At 55.9% G+C, this 15,317-nt stretch overlaps 2 protein-coding genes across 3 annotated transcripts in view; one reads left to right on the top strand and one right to left on the bottom strand.

Annotated features, from left to right (window-relative positions):
- The window catches only part of RAB43 (RAB43, member RAS oncogene family), a 32,831-nt gene extending 25,309 nt beyond the window's left edge, over nt 1-7,522 (top strand). The window contains exons 2-3 of one of the 2 annotated variants that reach the window (XM_040995287.1): nt 3,673-3,856; nt 6,608-7,522. In XM_040995287.1, coding sequence (XP_040851221.1) covers nt 3,673-3,856; nt 6,608-6,858 — 435 coding nt within the window. In that variant the 3' untranslated portion in view covers nt 6,859-7,522. Of the gene's footprint in view, nt 1-3,672; nt 3,857-6,607 lie in introns of those variants that run through there. The other variant, XM_040995288.1, reaches the window with a different exon arrangement.
- A 6,325-nt stretch (nt 7,523-13,847) lies between these two features.
- On the bottom strand, nt 13,848-15,082 carry GP9 (glycoprotein IX platelet). The gene is made up of 2 exons (XM_040995285.1): nt 15,013-15,082; nt 13,848-14,489 (listed from the first exon to the last, which is right to left on the bottom strand). The coding sequence occupies exon 2, from the start codon at nt 14,475-14,477 to the stop codon at nt 13,944-13,946; it is 534 nt and encodes a 177-aa protein (XP_040851219.1). The 5' UTR covers nt 14,478-14,489; nt 15,013-15,082; the 3' UTR covers nt 13,848-13,943.
- Between the last annotated feature and the right edge of the window lie 235 nt (nt 15,083-15,317).

The following is a 15,317-nucleotide window of genomic DNA, read 5'->3' as shown; positions in this document are numbered from 1 at the left end:
GAGCTCCCTACTAATGGCCTGGGAGGGTCGTGGAGGACGGCCCAAGGCCTTGGACCCCTGCACCCACGTGCGAGACCCAAACATTCATGGCTCCCAGCTTCTGACCAGCACAGCTCCTGTCGTGGCCATCTGGGGAGTCAACCAAGGATGGAGGATCTCTCTTTGTGTCTCTCGCTCTATTCTCTGTAACTCTGACTTTCAAGTGAAGTCAGTCAGTCTTTAAAAGAAGGGGTGGGGGAAAGCCCTTAATGCCATGTGGATCTTTGGGTTTTGTTCTGGAATTTCTAGTCATGTGCTTGCTGTACTAGGTGTGGTTTCTTCCGGTGTCTGCATGCTCACTTAATGAGTCCGTTCAAATGAGTTCTGGAGAACTTAGAAGAAGTTTATTTTTATTTGAAAGGAAGACAGGGAGATTTTTCCATCTGATGGTTCATTCCCCCAAGTCCCAATAAAGACTGGGACTGGGCCAGGCTGGAGCCAGGAGCCAGGGGGCCAAGTTCATGAGCCATCACCTGCTGCCTCCAGGGGCACCAGCAGAATGCTGCACCAGAAGCAGAGGTGGGACTTGATGCCAGGCACTCCAGTCTGCAACTCAGGCATCCTAAGAGATCGCTCAACGTGCTGCAAGTGCCTGTTTCCTGGGAAACAATTCTGTTGAAGTATTTGTTTGGCTTTTTCTCTCTTATTTTTGCAACACACATACACATACTTTGTTTTTTTCTTTCACTTCTCTCTCTTTTCTACTATTCTTATTGTCCTGATTTCCTAGATTGATTTGGTAATGTTCTTTTCTATCTTCCATCCCATTTTAATTTTTTCCTCTGCTGTAGAAAGAGACTTTATATTCCTACCCTGTGTATCATTATTCATTGGTGTTATGATTTTAATTTCTGAGGGTCCTTTTTTTCTTGTCTCTGAACACACTCCACCCAAGCATAGAGTTCTTATTTTCCTATTTATGAAGGTACCGCTGACTGTTGTGGACTTAGAGCTCTGCATCATTTCTGTGTCATCTCAGTCGCTTTAGAAATTAGTTTTTATAGACCTGGTGTGATAGCCTAGTGGTTAAAGTCCTCACCTTGCGTGCGCTGGGATCCCATGTTGGCGCCAGTTCGTGTCCTGCCGATCCCGCTTCCCATCGAGCTCCCTGCTTGTGGCCTGAGAAAGCAGTTGAGGATGGGCCAAAGTCTTGGGACCCTGCACCCGTGTGGGAGACCTGGAAGCGGCTCAGGGCTCCTGGCTTCAGATTGGCTCAGCTCGGGCCATTGTGGGCACTTGGGGAGTGAATCAGTGAATAGATCTTTCTCCCTGTATCTCCTCTCTGTATAGCTGCCTTTCCAATAAAAATAAATTTTTTTTTTTTTTTTTTAAAAAGGTTTTTACTTATTTGAAAGGCAAGAATGCCAGAATGGGCAGTGGTGGCCGGTGTGGGGGGTATAGCATTTGCTAGTTCGTTCCTCTAATGGCCACAACAGCCAGATCTGGGCCCGGCTGAAGCCAGGAGTCTGAAACCCCATTAAACCTCCCACATCGGTGGCAGGGACCCAATCACTTGAATCATCGTCTACTGTTTTCTCAGGTGTATTAGCAGGGAGCTGGATTAGAAACAGAGCATCCAGGATTCAAAATGGCACTGCAGCGTGGGCTGCGGACCTCACAAACAGTGGTCCCCTCACAGTGTAGGTCCCCTAGCTGCTGCTTTCTGCTGTTCAGCCTTTGTCTTTCAAATGCTGGGTTCTCCCGTCGGAGTGGAGATGAGGCCCTGATGGTCTGGCACTTGGGCCTGTGCAGTACCCACATCACCCTCTAATGCCGTAAGAGCTTGAGATACTGTGAGCTAGAAGGTGCATTTCTCTGGAGCCTGAGGACTAAAGAGGAAGTCTCAGGAAAGGGAGTTTGTTTGGCACATCTTTGGCCTAGAGCTGTGACTCACAGACTTCTGTCAGGGGACCCTGCCTTTGGGAGGTGTAGGAGGTCTCACTGCTGCTCCCATCCCAGATCAACTAGACAGCAGAGAGCTTGCACCCAGAGGACCAGTGACCCGCAGCGTGCAGCAGGCCCCGGCCAGCATCCCTCCCCAGGGAGCCCTGGCAACCTATGATTGATGGAGCAGGGGGGCAAGCGCAAACCCTGAGGCTGTTGTCACCCGGAACCCTGGCACCTGCCCCCAGGATGTTCACCCACGATTGGATCTCCCAGTCTCAGAGCCAGTCAGCTTCCCCCAGATTGAGTAGCCTCTATTTCAGTCACATGGAGGTCTGGGCCTTGCCTGGCGAGCTGGTACAACTCTCTCCATGCCATCTGGTATCCATCCTGCCAGGCTGCTGCTTCTAAAGGAAGCCAGGATGGGGCGGGGGCAGCATCATGGAGGTATAGCCCGCAAAGCCGCTGCCTGTGATGCCAGTATTCCCTCCAGGCACTGGTTCGTGTCTGGCTGGCACACTTCTGATCCAGCTGCCTGCTCATGATCTGGGCAAAGCAGAGCAGGATAAATAACCCAAGTGTTGGGTCCCTGCTAGTCAGGAGGGGATACCTGGATAAAATCTCCTGGCGTCCACCTGGCTTAGGCCTGGCCACTGCAGGCACTCAAGAAATAAAACAGTGGTAGAAAGATCTGTCTGTCTTTCTCTGTGTAAGTCTGACTTGCAAATAAATTAATGTTTTTCTTTAAGATTTATTATTATTATTATTATTTATTGGAAAGGCAGATATACAGAGAGGAGGAGAAATAGAGAGGAAGATCTTCCCTCCAATGGTTCACTCCCCAAGCGGCTGCAACAGCTGGAGCTGAGCCAATCCGAAGCCAAGAGCTAGGAGCTTCTTCCAGGTCTCCCTCATGGATGCAGGGTCCCAAGGCTTTGGGCTGTCCTTGATTGCTTTCCCAGGCCACAAGCAGGGAGCTGGATGGGAAATGGGGCCGCTGGGATTAGAACCGGCGCCCATACGGGATCCCAGCACGTTCAAGACGAGGACTTTGGCTGCTACGCTATCATGCCAGGCCCCAAATAAATTAATGTTGTAAAAAGTAAATCAAAGAAGCCATGGAGGCTCCTCCCACACATGGGCACACAGCTCAAGTCCTATGGGACCTTAGTAGAGGGCACCAGTATGTATTTGTTAAATGGGACCAAGGCAGGAAAAGACCCTAAGTTCCTTGGCCATACTGGGCAGCTGGTGGAAACTACACGGTGCTTCAAGACCTCCCAGGAGCACTGCCCATCAGCTCCTGCGGGCACTCCATGCCCCATTCCTACCACCCCTCCCACTGCCGTGAAGTCATTAGAAAATTCCAATGCTGGAGTGATTAGAGGCGTGGTCAGGGACGTGGTGCACTGTGCAGGGAACGGGATCTGGATTTGTACATCTGGTACAGCTCATAGCACTGAGTGCTTGGGCTCTGGTGGGCCCAGGTCCCCAGCAGAGTCGGTGTCGTGGGCACACAGAGACCCCTAGCCAGGTCACACTCCACCTTTCCCTGAGACCCTGAGACAGGTTTCCCCACTTCCTTTCACATCCTCTATCCTCGGGAAGCCCCCAAGTGGCTTGCTAAGGCTCAGAGGGCCTCACTCTCTGATCGCCTTGGGGCCAGGGACCCCGGCTCTGGGTGTGAGTGTGGTGTGCTCCCCTGTCCTTTGCACTTGGCCCACACCACCCGACCCCCTGTTTCTTTAGCTGCAGATTTGGGACACAGCCGGCCAGGAGCGGTTCCGCACCATCACCCAGAGCTACTACCGCAGTGCCAACGGGGCCATCCTCGCATATGACATCACCAAGAGGAGTTCCTTCCTGTCGGTGCCTCACTGGATTGAGGATGTTAGGAAGTACGCGGGCTCCAACATCGTGCAGCTGCTGATCGGTGAGCTGGCAGAGTGTGGGGAGGTCTCTGGGACCAGAAGTCCTTTCTGTCTTATAAGTGGAGGTCAGTCTGAACACAGACAGGGGCAGGGTCTGGCCGGGTGCAACAGAGCCAAGTCTGAACCCTGAGCTGGATGCTGCTGCTGTGAATCTCAGGGAGTTTTCCAACACATGAGCCAGAAGTATTTGGAAGAAAAAGATTTGCATCTGGGCTGAACGTGCATGGCCTTCTTGTCATCATTCCCGTAATACAGTGCAACATGGAGGATATGTGTAGATTTCATGCAAGCTCTCTGCTGTTTTATATCAGAGACTTGAGCACCTGAAGATTGGGGTATCTGTGGAGGGTCCCTCTTCCCCTCTGTGGGATATAGAGCAATATGGCATTCCAAATTGGAGGTGGAGAGGCCAGCACTGTAGCACTTGCAATGTGGCATCTTATATAAAGCACCAGTTCAAGTCTAGGCAGCTCCACTTCTGGTCCAGCTCCCTGCTAATGTGCCTGGGAAAGCAGTGGAGGACAGCCCAGGTGCCCGAGCTGTTGTCATCCATGTGGGAGACCCAGAGAAGCTCCTGGCTCCTGGCTTCTGTCTGCTGCTGTGGCCATCTGGGGAGTGAACCAGCAGAGGGAAGCTCTCTCTCAGTTTCTCTCTTTCTCTCTGCCTTTCAAATAAACTGGAACTGGAGGAGGGAAGAAGAACGAGCTAACATCAGTGTTGGCCAGGGGCAGCCCTGTGTCATTCTCCCCTGGTATTCACAGGAGCGTTTAGAGCCCTGGCTGACTGGGGGCGTGGTGCTGGGCCCTGGGAAGGTCACACCACCTGTGAGCATGACCCAGTGGCTTGCCTACACCTGTCAGCTGCAGAGCTGGCTGCTTGGTTCTTCTCAAACCTCTGAATCCCACACAAGGCTTGGGAATACTCTACCGGATGTGTATGTCTGACATTTCCCCAGGTGATAGCCTGGTAGCCGGTCCAGCATCCCACCTTGATGAAGGGGTCCTGTCCTGTGTAAGTCTGGGGGCCCAGCAATACACAGATGGGCCGGGACAAGGATGGCATGGGGTTCAAGCAATCTGCCAAGCTGGGGTGTGGGGTGCTTGGCTGGAGCCGTGCTGCCCCTACAGGAACTGAGCCATTCTCACCTGGTCCAACTGCTTCCCTTTTGTCTAGGACATTTTTTAAACACTTCTGTGAGCCAGCATGCTGCGCAGCCCCACAGATGGAATCGGCACAGGAGCCCCTAGCCTCGCCAGCGTCAGCACTGGCACCTCGTGTCCAGGCTCCTGGGGGCTCTCTGCCCTCATCACCTCCCCTCTTTCGTGTTCTTGGATATGAATCTCAAATGCCAAGCCATTTCATTTGCACAGGAAGTAAACGCTTTAAGGTTTCTGTAATAATGCCATCTTCACATGACAACTTGGGCTGCTGCTATCCACACGGCAGTCCAGCCCAGGCTGTTGTGGCCATCTGGGGAGCAAACCAGTAGATGGAAGATCTCTCTGCATCTGTTTCTCTCTGTCACGCTGCCTTTCAAAGAAAAGAAAAAAAGTCTTTAAAAAATACTGTTGGGTCCAGTGTGATGGCTTAGTGGCTAGGTCCTCACTTTGGAGCCACCAGGATCCCATGTGGGTGCTGGTTCGTGTCCTGTTGCTCCACTTTCCATCTGGCTCCCTGCTTGTGGCCTGGGAGGATGGCAGAGGATGGCCTGGAACTTTGGGGACCTGCACCTGCGTGGGGTATTGCGGTGGAGGGGAGTGACTCCTGGCTGCTGGCTTCGGATGGGCTCAGCTCCATCCATTGTAGCCAATTGAGGAATGAGCCAATGGACAGAGGATCTTTCTCTCTGTCTCTCCTTCTCTCTGTAAATCTGACTTTCCAGTAAAAATAAAATAAATCTTAAAAAATATGTACTGTATTCCATATTCAGAGTATCTGGGTTTGTAACCCAGTTCTGACTTAGTTCTAAGCAGTTGGTCCTGCCACCTGCATGAGAGACATGAATTGAATTGTTGACTCGCAGATGCTTCCCCGGCCTAGTTCTCACCGGTAGGATTGGTGGTGAGCGAGCAGGTTGGAGCTAGTGCCCTGCGCTTGAGCTCTCTCACACAAATAACCATGACTATAACTATAATTAGATAGATAGATAGATAGATAGATAGATAGATAGATAGATAGATAGATAGATGTAGAAATTGGGCCAAGGAAACAGTTGATCGTTATGTAGAAAGTAATGAAAACACCCGCACACCTTCAAGGAGGGGCTAGAGGTTTTATGCTAAGGTGAAGTGGCAGCCTGCTCTTGCGGAAAAGCCAGATAGTCAAATATTGCTATTTTATTAACCCCCCCGACCTTATGGAGAACTTACAAATTGCAAAGGAAAAGGGTAGGATAAAGGATGAGCATAACGTCAAGGTGTCAGCAGCAAATCAGCAGGGCCTCGCTGTTTATGGAGTGCCTGCCAAGTATGCCGCGCTCTCCTCCGTGCCGCCCCTCCGTGCCCCCCCTCCGTGCCCCTCCCTGCACTAGGGTCCTGGGAGCCCCTCACGGGATTCTGCTGCTTCTGGTTCTTAGAAGAAAAAAAAGGAGAAACTGATAATGTTCTTTGCAAAAGAGCTCCTTGACCAGGTGGGCTCCTCCATCGCTGGCAGGGGCAGTGGGTGCTGCTGGGCTCTCAGCGTGTCCTCCCTGGCTGGGGCCAGGCTCACCTGGCACCTGTGGGCCTCACACTGAACCTGTCCCTCCTCTGCAGGGAACAAGTCGGACCTCAGCGAGCTTCGGGAGGTGCCCCTGGCAGAGGCACAGAGCCTGGCCGAGCACTACGACATCCTGTGTGCCATCGAGACGTCTGCCAAGGACTCCAGCAACGTGGAGGAGGCCTTCCTGAGGGTGGCCACTGAGCTCATCATGCGGCACGGGGGCCCCATGTTCAGCGAGAAGAGCACCGACCACATCCAACTGGACAGCAAGGACATTGGCGAGAGCTGGGGCTGCGGGTGCTGACCGGCGGGCAAGGCGGGCGGGCCAGAGCCTCCTTACGTCCCATCCCCCTCCCTCTCCCTTCCTCCTCTCCCTCCACCCCTGCCCTTTCTGCTTTCTCCCTTCTACCTCTGTTCTTTCTGTCTCTGACCTGCCAAGCCCAGCCTTCAGGGCACCTGCAATACCAGAGCAGTTGGGTGAGGTCCTGAGACCTGTGCCTCAGGTCCTGGAGAGAAGGAAGAAGCGTCGCGTCCCTGCAGGCGGCCTGTTGGCCCACAGTAGGGTGCGGGGCTCGTCCTTCCACTGCAGCTGGCCCTACTCGTTCTTCACATTCCAGGACTGGCCCAAGCATACAGTGTGGTTGGCAGCGCAAGCAGCGTGTGTGGCTCCCTGTGTCCCCACGCTGATTCTGACCCTCGCCCACTGTGGCTTGGTTGCAACTTGGACAGCATCTGCTGCTATCCAGGGATTGGGCAGGCGCTCTGGTCTCTTCCGCAACATTCCGGGGCCTCCGTACACAGCAGCTGAGACCAAGAGCGACCAGACCAAGACTTGGGACCAATCGTGGCTCTGGGGAAGGCTGAACATCTCCCTGGCACCTCCTTCCCTCACTGCCGGCTTCAAGGCACTCAAGCATCTCCTTGGAGCCTGGCTCACTGCCTTATCAAGACCTATGGAGTTTTCTGGATTTCCATGTAGCTTCTCCTTGTCCTCAGTGCAAGTATGGGGCTGTGGCCATGGCCAGGTGAAGACTGCTGGCTTGGGGCTTAATGTGTTTGCACTCAGGTTGTAAAACTAGCTAATTCTTCAGGCCTTCAGAAGTCTGAGGCTGGGGACTTGAGACAGGGAAGCGGGCATTTAAGGTCAAAGTAGATGCTTGCGTTGTATCCACAAGGCTTAGGTCTGAGGGCCAGCGTGGGGTGAGCAGCCTTGCGCCATGCTTGTCACCACATTCAGGAGCAACTCCTGTCCGGGTCTGACTTAGGGAGATCCCCAGGTGGGCCAGGCCAGGGCGTGATGTCCAACTGCCTGTGTCTATTGGGGGTGGGGTTCACATCTAGGGTGGGGGCTCCTGGAAGACAGCAGCACACTGAGTGGGCAGCTCAGAGGTTAAGGTGACTAGGTGTGGGGGCCCAGGAACATCTTCCCAAGCCAATCCCAGTTGTCTGTGTGAGCCCCATTCAGCACCCCCAATCTTCAGCATGCACCTCTGAGGCCCCTTGGGTGGCTGTGTCCCACTTGGCCTGCCCTGGCAGTGCTCTGTGCTGCCCCAGCCCCTTTTAAAAGAGGAAAAAGCAGCCTTCCCAACTCCCATGGCAGTGTAGGGAGGCAAGGCCAGGAATCCACAGTGCCCTTCTGGCTGATTGAGACAAGCAGGGCTAGACCCTTGTGGCCAAATGTCCCAGCCCCCAGGCTTCCTTTTGGACAGGGAGGTGGCCTATAGAATGGCTAGGTCTGGTCATAGGTGAGGAAGGTGGCCCAGTGGGGCCAGGAGCTGCTGAGCAGGGGCTTGCATTGAGGGGCAGCCCAGTGGAGCCAGCCCCATGGTTGGCTGGGTGTGATGGGCATCCTGGCTGCAGCAGCTTTGGCAATGTTGGGGCCCAACAGAGCCACGTTGCCCCCCCCGCTTCCCCCTCTCCCGGCCCTGCCTGCTGCCCCAGCCCCTCCATTGCAGTGTCCTGGCTCCATCTGCAGGGTAGACTGCTTGGCTCTTCAGGGTCAGAACGAAAGTTCTAGGTCGAGCTGGGCATTCCAAGTTGACGGCTCCCTCCAGTCAGGGCTCATGGTTCATGATGGTATGCTTAGGAGAGGCATACGATCTTTCCAGCTAAGCTGGACAGGCGGTCCAAGCTGTCTTGGGGACAGCAGAGCATGTGCAAGGGACCGTGAGAGTGAAGGCCCTGGCTGTACCTGTTGGAGCCCAGTCCTGGCTCTCTGGGCACAGGTACGGACCCTGCCTACCCCTGCACAGCCCAACTGTCCCCTGCCTCATGGCCAGGACCCCACAGGGTGACAGTCACCTTCCTTAAGATGTCAGTGGGGGCAGACAGAAGCCACTCCCCTCTTTTGACAGAGGTGTCCTGGCTGCCACGAAGACCCAGAGCAGGCATGGGGACATCATGACCTGGAAGCATGAGCCAGCTCCCTCCCTCCCCAGGACAGGAAGTGAAGCCCTGCTGGGCCTGGGCCCACAGAGTCTCTTTCTTGACTGTCAGCACTGGGAGGCCTCTCCTCACTCCTCCCTTCCTGCGATCCCATAACTGAGACACTGGCCTGCTGTGCCTGCCTTACCCCAACTGTGTAGCCTGAAGGTCTTGGCCCCCTGGGCACCTTGTTTTCTGCCTAGTACCTCATTCTCCCAGCATCTTCTGTCCTGTCTAGGCCCAACTGGTCTTCTTGACCTGGGCATCCACCCCTCCCCCATACAACAACATGGTCCCTCTCCAACCCTGCCTTTTGCTTTTGCATCATTCAGAATCTCACAGACGGCCCAACTAGATGCACCCTAAGTTTGGGCTTTGCCTCTGGGATCCCTGGCAAGAAGCCCTTGGCCCTTACCCCACACCCTGTCCCTAGAGGTCTTCCAGGTCTTAGAGGGAAGCGTTTCTTACAGAGAAGCTTCCTGGTCCCTTCTCAAGCACAAATGACCAGGGCCCTGCTGCATCCTGTTAGGAGAGATCCAAGTGTCCCTTCAGGCCTTAGGCCTCAGTCAGAGACCAGACAGAAAACAAAACTGCCTCTCTTTACTTCCCTGTGGCAAGCCTGGCTAGCTGCCAGCAGCCAGGGGCCTGCCTCCGGGGCAAGAGAACAATTTAATCTCTTCCTTTGTTTATAAATTACCCAAGAGCAGGAGCAGGTGCGGTCAGGGGCCAACCAGGCTGGGGGACCCTGGCAAGGGGAGGTTTCGGGGAGCGTCCTGGCAGCGGCAAGGGCAGGCTGCTATCCAGGGGGGTCCAAGGGAACAGGAGGCTGGGGATGTCTCTGTGGAAGGACACAAATGCTGCCCCCTGGTGGTGCTGGAGAGGTGGCCTCCCAGAAGGGGGACTGAGCCAGGGACACCAGCCCTGGACTGGGAGCTGAAAGGAGCTCCTAATTCATATTGAATTAAGTTGCTTTCTTCCCAGGGGACTGCCAGAGTGAAAGAGGGATGACTCCGGCCAGGCCCCTCCCAGTCCCTGCATGGCTGGACTCGTGGGGTTGGGGGGAGGGCTTCAGCCGGCTCAAGGATGCCATTTGCATTTGGGATTTTTTTTTTTTTCACATTCTCTATTTATGAGTATGTAAATCTTTATATCAAATCTATTTTTTAAAACAAGGAAAAGTTGCCTTTACGGAAACTTTGCAGAGCCAGAGTGTACACATTTCTCAGCCATTAAACAGGTTTGTCTAATGAGCCAGCGGCACCCAGGACTGGTTCTCTCACCGTCAAGCCCAGAGGCCGCCCAGGTGGCCATGTCCCCAGGAGATAGTGCCACCTGTTTGGCCAGCATCCCTAGACAACCCCAGGCCAGGAGTATACCCAGTGCCAGTCCACAGGCCTTGCATGACCCTCTGGGCAAGAAGTAGTTAGTGCCTAAGGAATGGGGATCCTAGATTGGGCTTGCCTCGGCTTTCCTGAAGTGAGTTGTGGCTGGGGAGTCTTGGCCCAGCATCCCTCATGGGCCTCAGCTTTTCCCAGAGATGCAGATAGCATCTGTGAATTTCTGCTCACCACTGTTTCCAGCACAAAGAAACCTGCCAGGCACCAAGAAGGCTCCGGTAAGAGGGGGTCTCAGCAGGACCTGCCCTGTCACTTCACTCCAGAGGCCAGCTGGTGCTACACCCACAGGACAAGCCTGGCACTGGGATAGTGACATGATAGGGCAGCCTGGCTCAGCCCCGGTTGGTTGCAGACCCTGCCCAAGTTTTCGCTCCTCTCTGGGTCTTGTTTTCTTTCTTTTTTTATTACAAAGTCAGACATACAGAGAGGAGGAGAAACAGAGAGGAAAATCTTCCATCTGATCATTCACTCCCCAAGTGACTGCAACGACCAGAAGCCAGGTTCCAAAGCCAGGAACCTCTTCTGGGTCTCTTACATAGGTGCAGGAACCCAAAGCATTGGGCGACCTCAAATGCTTTCCCAGGCCACAAGCAGGGAACTAGATTGGAAGCGGAGTTGCTGCTGGGATTAGAACCGGCGCCCATATGGGATCCTGGCGCGGACTTTAGCTGCTATGCCATGCCACTGGGCCCTGGCTCTTGATTTCATCAAGTGTGCTGAGACCCTGGGCAAGGAGGCTGAGCGCAGCAGAGGGGCTGCAGCCCTCAGCTCTCTCTCAAGATGGGACCCTGCTGTCTGCACTTCCCTCTCTCCTCCAAGTGCAGGGAAGTGCCGCAGTGTGTGCCCCTTGGCAGACCAACCCCTGGAGGCTGGGGTCCCAATGGGAGGGAGTTAGGTACCTTAGCTTAGTTAGATACCTTAGCTCCTGGGAGAAGGAAGGTGGTGAGGGTGTGGTGCCTGCTTACTTCAACCCTGCTGTGCCATGTGGTTCATGAGCCAGCTGACTTGGGGCACCCAAGCATAGCATCTCAACTTGCCTCCACTTCCAGCAGGGTCTACATTTGACCAGCTCCTGCAGTAACTGCTCTAAACAGACTACCTAGTGCACCAGGGTGGCTCAGGGTCACCGTGACATCTCAGAGTTTTCTGGCTTCTTCCCTTGGCCTGAGGGGTCTTGCCTGTGAGTGGACAAGCTGTCTTATTCCCTCAGGCCAGTGCTGACTTGGTCTGTGGTGACCCAGGGCAGAGGGCTCAGGGCATGCTCCGTGGCGTAGCCAGGAAGACAGCAGGAGCTGGAGCACATGGGTGGGCTGGGGAGCAGGTTCTGGACAGTGAATGCTTGCAGGCACGCTGTGTTCCTCCTGTCCTCCCAGTGGGGCCACCAACATCCACACAGTTGTCCCTGCCCTCTGCTCCCACCTGCCAAAGGGCTCAGAGCCGGGGATTCTGCCGTTGGGGTCCCTGGGCTGAGCCCAGGAGGGGCGGTTCCCACAGCCAGGATGCGCACCATGGCAGGCTCGTGTGTGAGGAGGGCTTAAAAGACAACATCGAGAGATGCTGATGAGGGTGGCATCCTGGTGACACGAGGACAACTTCATGGTGGCACCATGGGCATTTTGTCCACAGCAGGAGTATGACACTCGTGGTGTCAACAGTGGCAGTGGTGAGGGTTCATCAAGAACAGTTGGCTGCTCCCAGGGTCTGCGCTCGGAGCTTGGTCCTAGTGTGGTCTCATGGGGGAGGGGACGGGACCTTTAAGAGGTGGGGTCTAGTGGGAGCACCTTGGGTCATGGAAGACTTCACCCGGAAGAGGTTGCAGTGGTTGGCTGGGCCCCTGCCAGAGCGCAGCCAGGCAGTGGCTATGCCTGCCCATCCTTGTCCTCTCCTCGTACGAGTGCCCACCAGGAGGCCCCCCTCCACCATCAGGGACCAACCCACGGGGCTGCTGCACCTTGGACCTTCAGCCTTCATACCCGCTAGTTGGGTAAGCCTCTTGTCCTCTTAACTACCCAGGACTCTGATGGCCATGGGGGGGTGGTCAACCAGAACCCAGGGCTCTGTGACAGCCATAGGGGGCTTGGTGGGCCAAGGAGCGGAGGTCCAGGCTGAGCTGGGGCCGGGGCAACAGAGGGAGGAAGAGTGGCGTGGGGGAGGGGAGGGCGAGCTGATCGTGGTGGTGGTGGTGTGGCTTGTATAGCTGATTGCATCTTACAAGGGGCAGCTGTGACCATGGGTATAGTAGCTGGAGCACTGAGGCTGGGGCAGGTGCAGGTGGCTCTGCGATGCTGGCCTGGGATGGCGATAGTGGGCATAATGGAGGCAATGCTGGAGTCCGAGTGTGCCCCCCTCCCTAAATTCACATGTGGAAGTGCCATTCCCAACGCATGGTGTTAATGGGTGGCAGGAGACAGCGAGTTGGCCCCTCATGGAAACCCGTGAGAGAGGCGTGTCTGTGGCGGGGGCCCTCCCCAAGGTGACTGCCTCCTAGGCAGGACCGAGCACCCCAGGGACCCCCACCTGGCTACTGGTGTCCTAAGTGGCATCCTAACTAAGTGCCCACCCAGAAATTTCTGGAAGCTCAGGTGAGAAGGAAACCCATGCAGACAGCCTGATGGCTGGCTGGGCTTGCCTCCCCGCTTGCCCTGTAGGGAAGAGTTTCCTCACTGGCGTTTGCAGGATCCCCAGGGGCTCCACACCCCACCATGCACAGGTTCGGTTGGCAGTGGTGTGGTGTCGATTCTGCAGCCCATGGACTCCGTGCAGCCCAGTGCCATGTTCTGTCTGCAACAGGTTTTTTGTTTTGTTTTAGCTTTGGTTTAGTGGCTAACATTCAGAGATTCTACATGAAAGATTTACAGCCTCTCAGAAGTGTGAGAATGGTGCAGGTGTCCTTGGCGCTCACTCAGTCTCCCCGGGGACTCCTTCAGATCCGCAGGGCCACCCAGCCAGCACTGTGAAGAGCTGTTGGCCACACGAAAGGGAGGAGCTTGCTGGATTTCTGAAGAGTGGAGAGGAGGAGGAGAGGGGAGCTGTGTGAGCTCCAGGCTGGGACAGAGTGTCAGAGCCCAGGCTAGCAAAGTGATGTGCATCTCAGCGGAAATCTCTGCCCCCGAATCCAGTATGAGGTCCAGGGTGTGCCACTGTGCACTTCTGTGTATCAGTTGAATGCCTGTGCCATTTGTGGAGTGGCTAAAGAATGAGGTGTGGCCAGCCTGGGCATCCCAGGTCGCCTCTGTGGGAAGCAGGTGACACAGAGGACGAAGGTCATAGGAACCAGGATCTGGGGACAGGGCAGGTGCAGAGAGAGGTTTGGAGGTGTGGAGGTTGTAGGGTCCGAGTGATGGTTGGCAGGTATGGGGTGGCTCATTTTCCCAGGAGCCTGAGCAAGATCTGATGACCACGAGCCCATCCCTGGTTCCTAGGAGTCACACTCGGGTGCCAAGAGGAAATAAAAACAGTACCTAAGCTTCAGTGAAAGGGCTGAGGAGACCGTTTAATTCAGGCTTCAGGGCCTCCAGGCTGACCAGGGCCTACCCCTGTGGCCGGGGACAGCCCTGGGTACTGGGATTCACTCCAGGTGCTCTGTGGAGGTGCACAGCAGGGCAGCCAGCAGGGCCAGGACTAGGATAGCCACAACCCCCAGGGCCACGTCCCACCAGATATTCGGGAAGGCCCAGGATACCTGTGGCTGCCAGCCACAGCTGCCCAACTCAAAGCCTGTCAGCTGGCTGAGCGGGCGGCGGGCGGCACGTTCCGGGCTGGCACAGTGGATGAGTGGCAGGGTGTCGGGCGCACGGTCCTCCAGCCAGAGGCGCAGGTAGGTAAGGCCACAGTCACAGTGCCAGGGGTTGTGCTCCAGCTCCAGGACCTGCAGCTGCGGGAGGTGGTCGAAGGCACCAGGCGGCACAGAGCGCAGGCTGTTGTTGGTCAGGAGGAGCTGGCGGGTGTGGGCCGGCAGGGCGGGCAGTTCTGTGAGTCCGCGCCCCCTGCAGTCCATGTGCAGCCCCATGGTTTCCAGAGCTTGGCAGGTGCACAGGGCAGGGCAGTTCTCCGTGGCCTCTGCCACAGCCCAAAAAAGGATCAGCACCCCCAAGGCAGGCATTGGGCAGGCAGGCTATACAAAGTGGGGGAGAGAGCAGCTGGGAGTTAGAGAGGGCCTGGCAGCGTGCACTCAACCCAGGCCTGGCCGGTCCTCACAAGACAACGCAGGACAGTGCTGGGGGAGGCAGGGACCCCAGCCCAGCTTAGGAGTGGGGAAGCCATCAGCTACTAATTGATCCCCAGTCCTGGCCACTGGGGCCCTGCAGCCTGGTTCTCAGTCTGTGCCCGGCCCATGCTGAGGGTGCCACCCCCAACGGCTACCCCCACGAGGCTGGAACTCTTCTCCCCCTGGGGTTCCTAAAGCCAAAATGAGCCGCGGAGGCAACGCGGAGAGGCTAATTGGAGAAGAGGAGGCCCAGGTTAGTCCAGCCACGTCTGAGTGGACTCAGCCCTGCCCCAGCACAGCCCCCTCCACCCTCATGCCACCAGCACCCTGCTCTTTATGTGGGCCCAGTGCCACCAGCCTGTCCCTCCACCCCAGCCTCAGGTGCACATGGTGGAGGTGGGACCTGTGGGTTGACAAGGAGGCTGCTTACCTGAGGCTTCTGTCAGGGTGCCCTTTTGTGCCTGCCCTGGCGGTTCCGGCAATGCCGCAGGAGGCAGCAGCAGCCCCTGCTGCACCAGTGGGCGGAAGGAAGTGATGAAAATAGCCCAGCTTATCCCCTGCTGTAGCCCTACTTGGCCCTATCTCCAGAGGCAGGAGGTTCTGGGGTGCCAGGGCTTGGGGGCGTTGGACACAGCAGGAGTACTCCAGGTTCTGCAAGCATGTCCTGCCTCACCTGCACCGCGGCGGGTTCCAGTCCGCGGCCTCAGGAGACCCTCAACTGGGTCCGGGAGGGCA

Source organism: Ochotona curzoniae, unplaced genomic scaffold (assembly GCF_017591425.1).
Source record: "Ochotona curzoniae isolate NIBS_2020 unplaced genomic scaffold, NIBS_Ocur_1.0 contig_908, whole genome shotgun sequence".
Classification (NCBI taxonomy): Eukaryota; Metazoa; Chordata; class Mammalia; order Lagomorpha; family Ochotonidae; genus Ochotona; species Ochotona curzoniae.
This window is presented reverse-complemented; position numbering and strand designations above follow the sequence as displayed.